Genomic DNA, 11,610 nt, shown 5'->3' with positions numbered 1-11,610 from the left:
CTCCTCCTGCGTCCTCTTGGCTTCGGTGTCCACCTGGAGTCGGGAAGCTGGGCCCCAGGCACGCACAACACACCTGGTGATTGGTGCGGAGGCTGTCCATCTGCTTCTGGAACACGGCCACCCACAGGTCTTTGCACAGGAACTTGAGGATGTCCAGCTCCTCTCTGAAGGCCAGTGTCTCCTGGGGCAGCCTGGGGGGCAGTGGCAGCCGCTTGGGCCCGGCCGATGCTGTGGGGCCGGGAGGGGCCGGGATGGGGAGCCCAGGGTAAGGAAGAGGGAGGAAGCCAGGCTGGGCTCCTCTTTAGAGCAACACAACCCAGGCAGGGACCTGACCTCAGCTCCTGCCTGCCTCCAGCCAGCCAGGGCAGGGGAAGGGCAGCAAGCATCGGCTCTCACCTCTCGCCCAGGGCCTGGCCCACACGGAAGCCCATGCCCTCCAGGACACACAGGCTCATCTTCTGTCCCTAAAAGGTCAGGGAAGAGAGGCTCAGGGGCCCGCAGCCACCTCCACCTGGGAGCCACCTGGGAAAGCAGCCGCAGAGGGTACTCTAAGACCAACGTGCCCGTCCCTGCCTGCTCAGGGCTGAGGAGAGCCAGGAGGGAGCGCCTTCCAGGGCAGGTTCAGGCCTTCGGATGCCTTCAGGTGCCGTGGGCTCTTGAGACCGGCACCCCCTTGCCTCGGGAAAAATGGGGGTGTTCCCCAGGCTCGGCCTCAGCCTGCCTGTCAGCTCCTTCCTGAGACCACCCGTCACTTGTTGCGAGCGTTTCCAGCTCTGTGCGGGTAGGCAGCATGCTCATCACCCCAGGCAGGGACTCCAGGTGACTGGCCGAAGGGCCCACCCTCCTGGACCGGCCGGCAGGAAGCTGTAACAATCAGCTGTGGTCGTCATGCCTTAAAACATCAGCCGGGGAGGGCCCCTCGGGGGCTCGGGCCGGGAGATACCCGCTCGGGGGCTCGGGGAAGGCAGGCCAGGGTCCCACGGCAGGAGGGGCAGAGGCACGGGGATGCACGTGGTGTCCGGGCACGGGCCTGTGGTGCTGATGGCAAGGCCCGAGGAGAGTAGGCCTGTATGTAATTCTTCGGGGGGGGAGGGTGCTGAAGAGAACGGAGTGAGGCAGGCATCGAACTACCAGGACAGCGCGTATGGAGTGAGGCGTCCTGCTCCTCCAGGAGAGGGGCCCCTCGGCTCACTCACGGCCCCCTGTGGCCACGCCCGGACGCCTCCCTTCCCCCCTGCCGTGGCCCGGGTCGGGTGCTCGTTCCCAGCCTGAGCCATCCGTGGAGCGGGGCCCCGGGCTGACCTTCAGCAGCCAGCACCGGCCTCGGCACAAGGGGGCCGCGCGGCTGCCGATTGAAGTGAGCAGTGGGGATCCGAGCGCGCACCGTGCGCCGGGTGCTTTGTACGCACCTCCTGTTTAATTTTAACAACCCTGTAAGGCAGGTTTTATTTCACACCCGGAACCCGGGGCCTGGAGGAGCGAGGGGACAGGGGGGCCGGCTTGCAAACCTGGGCAGGGCTGGCTGCCAAGCCTTGATGGCTGGGGGGGGCCAGGGGGGCGGCGGTGGTCAGGATGACACCCCCGGCTGTCCCGGCCTTCAGTGGGGTGGCCAGGGCTGTGGCCCACCTTGCGGGGAGGGGAAGCGCTGGGAGTAGGGAGGCCCGAGCACGGGTCGCCCGTGTCCTCGAGCAAGGTGGCCTTCTTCTCTGCCCGGCCGCCCCGGCTCCTCGGCCCTTGCCCACCGTTCCGTGCTCCTCCTGCGGGAACCGGACCTGGTGATGACACGGCTTCCTGCTGGCTGGCGCTGGCCAGCCCTCTGGTCCGTCTGTCAGCACACGCCTCTGGTGTCCTCGGGCACAGCTGATGACTAAGGCGTGTGGAGATGAGCTCAGGTGGGAGAGACAGTGAGGGGGACACGGGCCCCGAGCCCCGGCCTCCTCCCGGGGAAAGAGAGGACAGTGTTAGCCGTGCTACCTCCCTCCCCGTATCCTTATGAGGATTAAATGCGGGCCAAGTGCTCCCAGCCGGCTCAGCAAGTGTTACTGTCCCTGTCACTCACCGCCTCTGCGTCTGTCAGCCTGGGTGACCAGCCGGAGGCGGAAGGAAAGCCCCACGAAGGAGGGGCTCTGATCCATGGGCCGACTTAGCTCAGCACCTAGAAAGCCGCCTGCCACACCCTCGGCTAGCTTTCTCTGACAGGTGGTAGGGTCCCCGCGCTCCCCTGTCCCCTCCCTTCCAGAGGTGAGCGCCTTAAAGAGGCAGGGCCAGCCTCAACTCTGACCGCGCACATCTGTGTCCCTGAGGCCTGCCCAGCGCGTGGGGACTCTCTCTCGTTCATTCCACAGACGTTTCCCGGTGGCCTCTAGGGGCTGGCCACTGTGCCCGGGGGTGGGGGGCAGGGGGTCACAGGTGCGCAGGTGATGGACAACCCATAAACCCATATGCGAGGGGAGCCGGGTAGCTCCCCCCAGAGCAGGGGTCCCCAGGGTGCTTCTCAGAGGAGGAGGCCGGGAAGGGGAGGGAACTCCCAGCAGAGGCTGTACGCCAAGGCAAGGAGGCAGGAAGCGGGACTGGGGGGGGTGCAGCTCCGGCCATGAGGCAGGGGGATGGTGCCTGTAGACCAGGCTGAGGGGGGCGCCATGGGAGAGGGTGCGCCAGTCCCTGCCCCGACCGTGCAGGAACTAATGGAGCTGTTAGCGGCTTCAGCCCAGGCGGGGACATCGGGGACATGGCCGGGAGAAAAGCCACGCTCTGAGTGCTCCCCTGGGGCCAAGCGTGAAGGGAGAGGAGCGAAGCAGGGAAGGGAGTGGGGCGGCACCCCAAGCCCGGGTCATAGCCAGGACAGCGGCCCTGAGGGCGGAGAGCCCAGGAGTCAGCAGGGTCCTCAGCCAGGCCAGGGAGCCCCGGGGTGGGGGTGGGGGGAACGTTCTGGAAAGGTCTCCTTTCAGTGAACTTCAGACTGCCTGGGTTCAAGGCCTGGCTCCGCTGCTTACTGACCTTGGGCAAGCTATCTCATAGCCCCAGGCCTCAGTTTCCCCATGTGTGAAATGGGCCTGACGGCTGGCCCTACCTCACAGCGGTGGTGTGACCCGCACTGGGCAACAGCCCCTCCCCAGCTGGCGGCACCGCCGGACTCAGCCCGAGCTGGAGGCCAGTGACGTATGTGCGGGACTGGAAAGATCGAGGCGGTGGGGTACGGGAACAACAGACGCGCAAGGCAGGGGCCGAGGATGAGCAGGTGACAGAGGAAGAGGGTGGAGGAGGAAGGGGAGCAGAAGCCTCCCGGCTCTATCACCACCTGCCTCCCCTGTTCCCTACAAAAGCTCTTCATGGATTAGAGGTTTGTTATTCTTACGAAAGCCTGGGCGGGGGCTCTCATCCTCCCGGCCCAGCCCAGAGCCAGAGCCAGAGCAGTTCCGGGCTCCTGGCACCCGCCCCCCACCTCAGATGAGTTCACAACAGCCCACTGAGAGGAAACAAGATCATGCAGGAACAGAGGGGAGCCTCTTTGAGAAAGCCCTCCTAGCGTCCCCCAACAGCACAGGAGCTGGGAGGAAGGGGCAGCCAGAGGGGCAGCCCTAGGAAATGGGAAGTATGGTAGCGAAAATAACAAAGGGAGCTGACGGACAGACACATCTGTAAGGGGGATGAAGCCTCCTAGGCTGTCAAGGAAAACCCACGAGGTAGAAAAAACTGGCCGAGAAGTTGTAAGTCACGTGGAAGGGACCCAGACAGTCCAGTGTTCATCCGAGAGCCAAGAAGACGCATTGGAACCATGTGGAAGAAAGATCGCTGACACAGTAAGAGAAGAGGGTGCTCCGCTGCAGGAAGGTTCAAGTATTCGGACGGAAAAGTGCCACCGAGCCCCGAGGAGGAGGATGGGGAAACAAGCGATCCGACCGGAGCCTCCCCACCAGCCCGTGCATCCTGAGCCCTGGACTCGCAGAGAACATCCTGGACCGAAGGCGGGGAGTGGGCAGAGGCCCCGTGCCAGGCTCCTTCCCATCTCTTCTGCTGCCCTGGCCCTCAGTGATCTGTGCAGGCCCTGCTGGGGGACCTGGGGGACAAGCTGCCGGGGTTCCTGCCTTAAAAGGAGCACGGGGAGAGGTGACGTCCTCGCTCCCCTAGGTGCATGGGTAAGTAAGAATGAGCTCACCTCCCACTCTGTGGCCCTGAACTCACCTCTCGCATCCGCCCAGGTGGTCCCAGACACCCCCAGATCCTACCTTCCCCCCCCAAACACTCCCAAAGCCCCCACAGGCCTAATTCCTCCCACCCCAGGCTGAGCGCCTGCCTGTGCACTGGGCCCCGGCTGCGTGTCCGTTCGGGCTCATTCACGTGGCCTGAGAAGCCTTTCTAAAAAGTAGATCTGCACCCAGCACACCTCAGCTTAAACCTTCTATGGCTCCCAATGCTCTCAGGACGGAGCCCTAGCTCCCACCGCTAGCTCCCTGGCCTCGAGTGCATGGTGCTCCCTCCAGGGCTCTGTCCCTGGGGGTCCACTCTGCCAGGAATGGGGGGGGTTCCCAGGTTCTTGCTGAGGGCAGGGGCTGCATCTGATAGCTGCCCAGGCTGGCACGGGCACGGGCCGGGCCTGGGTGGCGGAAGGTCTGGCCCAGCAGGGCCACCTGTCAGAGCTCCCAGAGTAGGGGACTGATGCTCTCTGCTCTGCAGAGTTAACTCCTTTGCCCCCCGGCTTTCCTTATCTTCAAAGCTGCTGAGGTGCTCAAATGACAGGCACCTCCTCCTTCCTGGGTTTTTCCAGCTCTGATAACAAAGGCCCTTTGCCCTCCTGGCTCCTCTGGCTAGTCTTCCACTCCACCTGTAACCGTCCAGAAAAATCCATTCAATAGCCCCAGATGACCACCACACCAGGCAGGAAATGGAAACCTCCAAAACTCCTGGGCACGTGTGCTCCGGGGACAGAGAAACGAGCCCACCATCCCTGTGCTCAAGGAACTTGGCAGCTGGTGGGAGGGACAGACCTGAAGCCACAGACAAGCTCTGGAGCCCGAAGCCTGAGTCCTGATTTCCCCTCTGATTTGTGCCCGTGCAGCCCAGGGAAAGCCCCCCCACCCTGGTGCCTCAGTCCGTCCTCTGTAAAATGGGGTGGTAATGTCTACTTTGCAAGGTCGTTCTGAGGACTCAATCTGACAGAATACCGTGCTGGGGATACCATAAGTCCCCAACAGGAGGCCTGCATTTGGTTCAGACAGGATACCTGTTGGACCAAAGAGAAGGAACAGAAAGAGGAAGAGAGAGGAGGGGCCAGGAGTGGAAGAGACAGGGCTGAGCAAACAGCAGTTCTCTCTTTTTTAAAAAAGATTTTATTTGAGAGAGTGAGCAAGAGAGAGAGAGCATGAGTTTGTGGGGGAGGGGGGAGATGAAGAGGGAGAAGAGGCTCCCTGCTAATTCGGGGCTCGGGGCTCAATCCCAGGACCCTGGGATCATGGATCATGACCTGAGCTGAAGGCAGATGCTCAACCGACTGAGCCCCCCAGGTGCCCCAAACAGCAGTTCTCCTGATACAGCCCTGAAAATGGGGCTTCCAAGTGGCAGGCACATGGGGGACCCACGGCAGACCTCACCCCTGGGTGCACCTGGGAAGCACTGGGGAGCTCCGGGGTAGGACCCCAGCACGGGAATCCCAGCGGCAGCTGGGTCCCGGGCACGTTCGTGTGCTTTGAAAGCCCATGGTGAGCACAGCTGAGTAACCCAGCATTTCCCACACTTGCTTGACCACAGAAACCCATTAAAATCCTCCCAGAGGGGCGCCTGGGCGGCTCAGTCATTAAGCGTCTGCCTTCGGCTCAGGTCATGATCCCGGGGTCCTGGGATCGAGCCCCACATCCGGCTCCCTGCTCAGCAGGAAGCCTGCTTCTCCCTCTCCCACTCCCCCCGCTTGTGTTCCCTCTCTCGCTGTGTCTCTGTCAAATAAATAAATAAAATCTTTAAAAAAAAAAAAAATCCTCCCAGAGAGTGCCAGGGAAGGGGCGCTGAGAAATGCGGGCCAGAGTTTACAGCGCGCAGGCTCTGGAGGTGGGAGACCTGGTTACATTCCTGACTCTGGCACTTGAGAGCAAGCGCTCCTGTCCATCAAAGCCTTGGTTTCTCAGGCTCCAAAGCCTACAAATCGGGGAGGATTGTGCTGACCTCTGCGGGTCAGTAGGAGGATCAAATGAAATCGGGAGTGTGAAGCCCATGAGTGTGTGCAGGAAACATTCATTTGTGGTAGGTGCTGTTATTATTACAAATCCCAGTCCCCACTCCAGCCTTCCACAGCAGGGGGGCTGTGTCCACTTCAACAAACCCACGCTGAGGACCTACTGTGTGCAGAGGACCTACTACGTGGTGATCAACACAGACCTGGTCCTAGCCCACACGGTGCACAGTCTGGGGGTGGGGGGCGAATGTGAATCAAAGGGACCTATAATTCAGATACATACTTGGGTATGATAGGGCTCCCAAGGACAAATGGGAGGGGGCTGCAAGAACGTCACAATGACTTGGATTGGCGCCCAGGGAAGGCTTCCCAGAGGAAGGGGCATTTGAGCCAAAATCCGAAGGATTAATCGATGTGGACACAATGAAGATATGACAGGTGAAATGAGCTCAGAGATGAGGGAGGAGGCTGGTACAGGGGCAGAGAGGGGCCTGGACTACAGGGCAGGGGTGGGGAGAAGTGGCAGGGCCTGGTTGGGGGCTGCTGGTGAGGGAGAAAAGGCTGATGTCGGGGATACGGGAGTTTCAAGCCAGGCTGGATGGGGTACCGAGACACTGCAAACCGCCCCCCAACACACAGGCCAATGAGCAGTCTCTATCCCACGCTTTATCTTTCTCATGGCATTTCCTTAACATTCTAGACTTTATTCATTTATCTTAGTTCCCCCCCCCCGCCCACTCCAGGAGGGCCAGGAGTTTTGTAGGGTTCACTGAGGAATTCCCAGAGCCTACCACGGGGCCTGACACTTGGTAGGTTTGAGATGAAGTGTGTGGAATGAATAAACTCAAAAGAAACTGTTGAGATGAGAAGCAACACCCTCCTTGGGGCTCCTAAACCAGAAAACCTAAGCCAGTAAAAACATCTTGCATACTGATGATGACGATGATCATGCTAAGAATAATAATGAAAAAAAAAATTAATCACAGCGCTCACTTCTCAAGCACCTTACTCTCTCCCCAACCCTTTCTTTTTAGTAACAGACTTTAAAACAGGAGCTCCCATGTTCTGGGGGCGGATTAGGTGCTTGACATCACCCTAAGTGCTTTAAAGTTTGAGTCATTTATTCCTCAGAAGAACCAACTTCCAAAATGCCAAGCATGCTCCTACTTCAGGGCTTTGCACCTGTTGTTCCTTTCCTTCTTCTGGAATGCACTCCACCCACTCCCACCCCACCCCCACCCTGCCTTAACTTCCTATAGTCTGTGCCTTGGGAAGGCTTTCCTCCACCATCAATCACTCCATCCCTAGTTTTTTCATGACTCTATGGAATTTTTTTTTTTTAAGATTTTATTTATTTGAGCGAGAGAGCACAGGTGGCAGAGGGGGATGCAGGCTCCCCGCTGAGCAGGGAGCCGGAGGTGGGAATTGATTCCAGGACCCTGGGATCATGACCTGAGCCAAAGGCAGACGCATAATGGACTGAACCACCCAGGCGCTCCTCTATGGAAGTTTTCTTTATGGAACTTCTCACTAGGCAGTGGCGTATTTTTGTTTGTTTGCCTCCCCTATAAGTTTCTCAAGGACACGGAAACAGTGCCTGGAATACAACAGGTGCCTAATAAGTGTTTGTTGGATGAGTACATGTCCCTCTCTGAGACTGAGGTGCTGTTATAATGCCCATTTTACTAAGGAGGAAACTGAGGCACACAGGGGATAGTCACTGACTCTCACACCTAGTTCGTGGCGCAGGCGGGATTCAACCCAGGCAGTAAGTCCTGGGTACACGTCCAATAATAGTAATTATGATAATTACTACCTGCTGACTCTGTGCTAGGCCTTGAGCTAAGCTTTAGCCGGAGCTGCCTCCCTCACTTTTAGCAGTAACCCGTGAGGCCGGCCCTGCTGCGATCCCCACTTTACAGAGGCGGGAGCCAGCGCCATGCGAGGCAGGGGCGGGGTCGGAGTTCGACCCGGGCCGTTGACTCTCCCTCCGCACTTCCCAGGGCCTCGATCCGCCTTTCCCGCCGCTGCCCGCGCCTCCTCCCCCCGGGGCCCGGCGCTCACCCCAGGGCCAGGGTCGGAATGGTGCGCCCACAGCTCCGCCACCATCTCCGTGTGCAGAAACTCGAACAGTGCCGGGTCCGCCATGCGCCGGCCTCGCGCCCAACAACCGTCCTGCGCTTCGCGCTCTCATTGGCCCGGCTGGGCAAGCCCCGCCTCCTGCACCAGGCGCGAGCCCGCCCACCCCCGCCTCCATTGGTGTTTCAGACTGGCCCCGCCTACCGGGCTCACATGGTGCGCGCGTGAACCCGGGAGACTTGGAGGGAGGGCCTCTTTTCATTGGCCACACGTAACAGCATCTCCGCCCTTCCCCTTCGTCTCCAGTCTGTTTCCGGGTTGCCGAGCATTTTCATTGGCCGAATCACTGGTTACCTGCGACAAACCTCGTATTTTAAAAAATTTCCATTTGTCCACTCGCCAAGCAGCACAATCCGGAAGCGGCAGCCCAGCCGCCTTCCTATTGGTCGTACCTATACTCACGTGACTATTCCCCCCTCCCATACACACAGCTGGTTTGGAGCGCTTGCCTTCCGGGTAGGTAGCCGAGCGACCCACGTGTTTGGCCGCCATGCCCGTCCAACGCGCTCCCGTATTGGTTGGGGTTGTCACCCTCCTCCCTCGGTGAAGACGGCGCGCTTGGGCTGCGTAGCGGATCCTGCAGGCTCGAAGCTTCGGTAACCAGGTACGGTGTTCGGTGATAGCGCTGCCCCGCGCCCCCACTCGTGTACCCTCCCCAGAGTCCAGCTGGGCTGTCACCCTTTTTGAGACCCTGGTCTGGAGCCCGTGTGCTTCCGGATCTGACAAAGGCTCGGAGGACGGTGTGGCGGGTGTGGCCTCTGCTAGGAGGCAAAATCGCAGAGCTCGGGTTGGTACTCTGGGAGCTCGGGCCCCAGAGCCTTCATCCCATCTGGTCCTCCGTTCCCCCGTCAGTGCACAAAGAGGGTGGGGTCCAGTGGCTCCCATTATCTCTGGCAGCAGGGATGATGAGCCCGTTTACAGAAGAGGAAACTGGGGCCCAGGCAGGGGACGCAGATGGCCCCAAATCGCTCAGCTAGTCACTGAAGGGGTTGGGAATCCAGAACCTGCGCCTTTGAACCACCGCCGGGCGCCTCTCATGCCGTCCCTTCGCCCCTCTTCTCCCTAGTTCGGCGCCATGGCGTCCCAGGGTCGTAGGCGGAGGCCGCCGCGGAGGCCCGAGACGGTGGTGCCCGGGGAGGCGGCCGAGACGGACTCGGAGCTCTCTGCGTCCTCGTCGGAGGAGGAGCTGTACCTGGGTCCCTCGGGCCCGACGCGCGGCCGCCCCACGGGGCTGCGGGTGGCCGGGGAGGCCGCGGAAACCGACTCGGACTCGGAGCCGGAGCCGACCGCCGCGCCGGGGGACCTGCCTCCGCTGGTGGTGCAGCGGGACACGGCCGGGGAGGCCTGGGCCGCGGAAGAGACCCCGGCGCCGGCCCCCGCGCGCTCGCTGCTGCAGCTCCGGCTGGCCGAGAGCCAGGCGCGGCTGGACCACGACGTGGCGGCCGCGGTGAGCGGCGTGTACCGCCGCGCGGGCCGCGACGTGGCCGCCCTGGCTAGCAGGCTTGCGGCCGCCCAGGCCGCAGGGTTGGCGGCGGCCCACAGCGTGCGCCTGGCGCGGGGGGACCTCTGCGCGCTGGCCGAGCGCCTGGACATCGTGGCCGGCTGCCGCCTGCTGCCCGACATCCGCGGCGTGCCGGGGACCGAACCTGAGCAAGACCCGGGACCGCGGGCCTAGCGGGAACCCACTCCCTGGCCTGGCTCTGCGCCCTGGGGGTAGTCCTTGAGGCCTCCGGGACCTGGCCCTGTTATCCTGTGTAGCTCCCCGCGCATCTTGCTGTCACCCTCAGGGCGAGCCTTGCCCGCTGGATAACGCTGCGTGGTGGGGGGTGGGGGGGTGGAGATGATAATATTGTGCAGCCTGGCCCTGCCTCTAGCATCTGGTTCCTCGCTCTGGCCCTGCCCCTGTCCCTGCTCGCTGGTTCCCAGCCTGTCCCTGAGGCTTGGCTCCAGCCCCTAGTAACTAGTAGCTCCTTGATCTTTCTCCATCCTGGGGTCTCACGTTGCTTCACCTTTCCTTGTGCTCCGCCTGTCTTGACTTTGGTTTCTGCTCACGGGGGCTGGTCTTGCTTCTTCCCATAGGAGCCCCAGAATCTGGCGCAGATTCCATAGCATCTTCCTTCACTCCCTTGGCTCTGCCTAGCCCCACTTCTGGAATTTTGTCCCCCTAGGCTGGGGGCCCTTTTTCTGCTCCTCAGGTTTGGCCCTGGTTCCATCTGCTAGTCCTTGTTCTGCTATCTCCTAGCTTCCAGTCCTTGGGCTTAGCTCCAACCCCTGGGCCCAGTCTTGTTTCCTGAGTCCAGCTACCTTTAGGATTAGTTTTGCTTCTTTTGCCTTTCCCATTATGCTTATACTAGCTACTTGATCTTTAGCTTCATAGACGCCACCTGCCCCCATGGTTTCTTTCATCAGGCAGAAGATGAGGCCCCCTCCTGACCCAAGGGAGTCCTCCCAATTTTCCAGGCCCAAGATAGCATCTTCTCCAGACCCTCTAGACCAAGTTGTTACATTCTCCCCACCCTCCAAGCCAAGGTGGCATTTTGTGTCCAAGCTCTAGATACAATGTGGGTCTCCTTCTGATTCTCCAGGCTGACAGTGGCACTCTTCAGGCACTTAGGGCCTATTACAGTCTTTCCCAGGTACTTTGGGTACCTTATGATGCCAATTTGCAGATAAGGACCACACACATGGTGTCTGTTCCCTAGGTTGGCCCCTGGAGACTACAGGGATTTGGATTTCTGGCTCGGCTCAGGGTCTGGGGTTAGCAGACTCTCTGCCCTCTCTTCTGCCGCCAGCCCTGGCCCCCAAGTCCCATTCATATTTATCCACCTCCCCCACTTTGTAATCCCAACCTGAAGCTGAGATCTGAGGCCCTCACCCCAGGATAGAGAAGTGAGGAAGAGTGCTCTGTGCCTGTCTCATTAAAACTCAAAACAGTTACTGCTATGGGGAATTTGTCTTGTCTCCCCATCTAAGCAGGGGGTAGGTTTGTTGATGATTTCTCTGAGAATGGGGCTCCCAAGAGATCTTTCATGCCCGGCCTATTGAAGGGGAAACTGTAGCCGGGAAATCGGGACCCCTAGTTTTTTTTTTGGCCCAGGTTCTTCGTTTACTCACATTTTGTTAGTTCAGCACACCATTACCGAGCACCTGTTCTGCACCTGTCCTGTGCTGGGCATTGGGGTACAACAGCCAGCCCAGGCCCTCACAGAGCTTACAGCCCACTGGGGGAGACAGACATTAATAAAATATTCTCCTAAATAAACGGGCAGGTTTCATAATTGCAATTTTATACTTTAGCTGTGATTTTT

At 60.2% G+C, this 11,610-nt stretch overlaps 2 protein-coding genes across 2 annotated transcripts; one reads left to right on the top strand and one right to left on the bottom strand.

Annotated features, from left to right (window-relative positions):
* Window positions 1-10: 10 nt before the first annotated feature.
* LOC145719463 (trafficking protein particle complex subunit 6A-like) lies at window positions 11-8,376 on the bottom strand (the record flags this gene model as incomplete). The annotated part of the gene is made up of 3 exons (XM_081810959.1): window positions 8,228-8,376; window positions 397-464; window positions 11-191 (listed from the first exon to the last, which is right to left on the bottom strand). Coding segments are annotated over exons 1-3 (333 nt in total), but the record flags the coding sequence as incomplete, so codon positions are not given.
* Window positions 8,377-8,738: 362 nt separating this feature from the next.
* On the top strand, window positions 8,739-11,586 carry BLOC1S3 (biogenesis of lysosomal organelles complex 1 subunit 3). Its single transcript, XM_081810958.1, has 2 exons — window positions 8,739-8,906; window positions 9,369-11,586. The coding sequence occupies exon 2, from the start codon at window positions 9,378-9,380 to the stop codon at window positions 9,975-9,977; it is 600 nt and encodes a 199-aa protein (XP_081667084.1). The 5' UTR covers window positions 8,739-8,906; window positions 9,369-9,377; the 3' UTR covers window positions 9,978-11,586.
* The last annotated feature ends 24 nt before the right edge of the window (window positions 11,587-11,610 follow it).

Source organism: Leptonychotes weddellii, unplaced genomic scaffold, assembly GCF_054177405.1.
Source record: "Leptonychotes weddellii isolate Sample4059 unplaced genomic scaffold, ASM5417740v2 HiC_scaffold_4605, whole genome shotgun sequence".
Lineage (NCBI taxonomy): Eukaryota > Metazoa > Chordata > Mammalia > Carnivora > Phocidae > Leptonychotes > Leptonychotes weddellii.
This window is presented reverse-complemented; position numbering and strand designations above follow the sequence as displayed.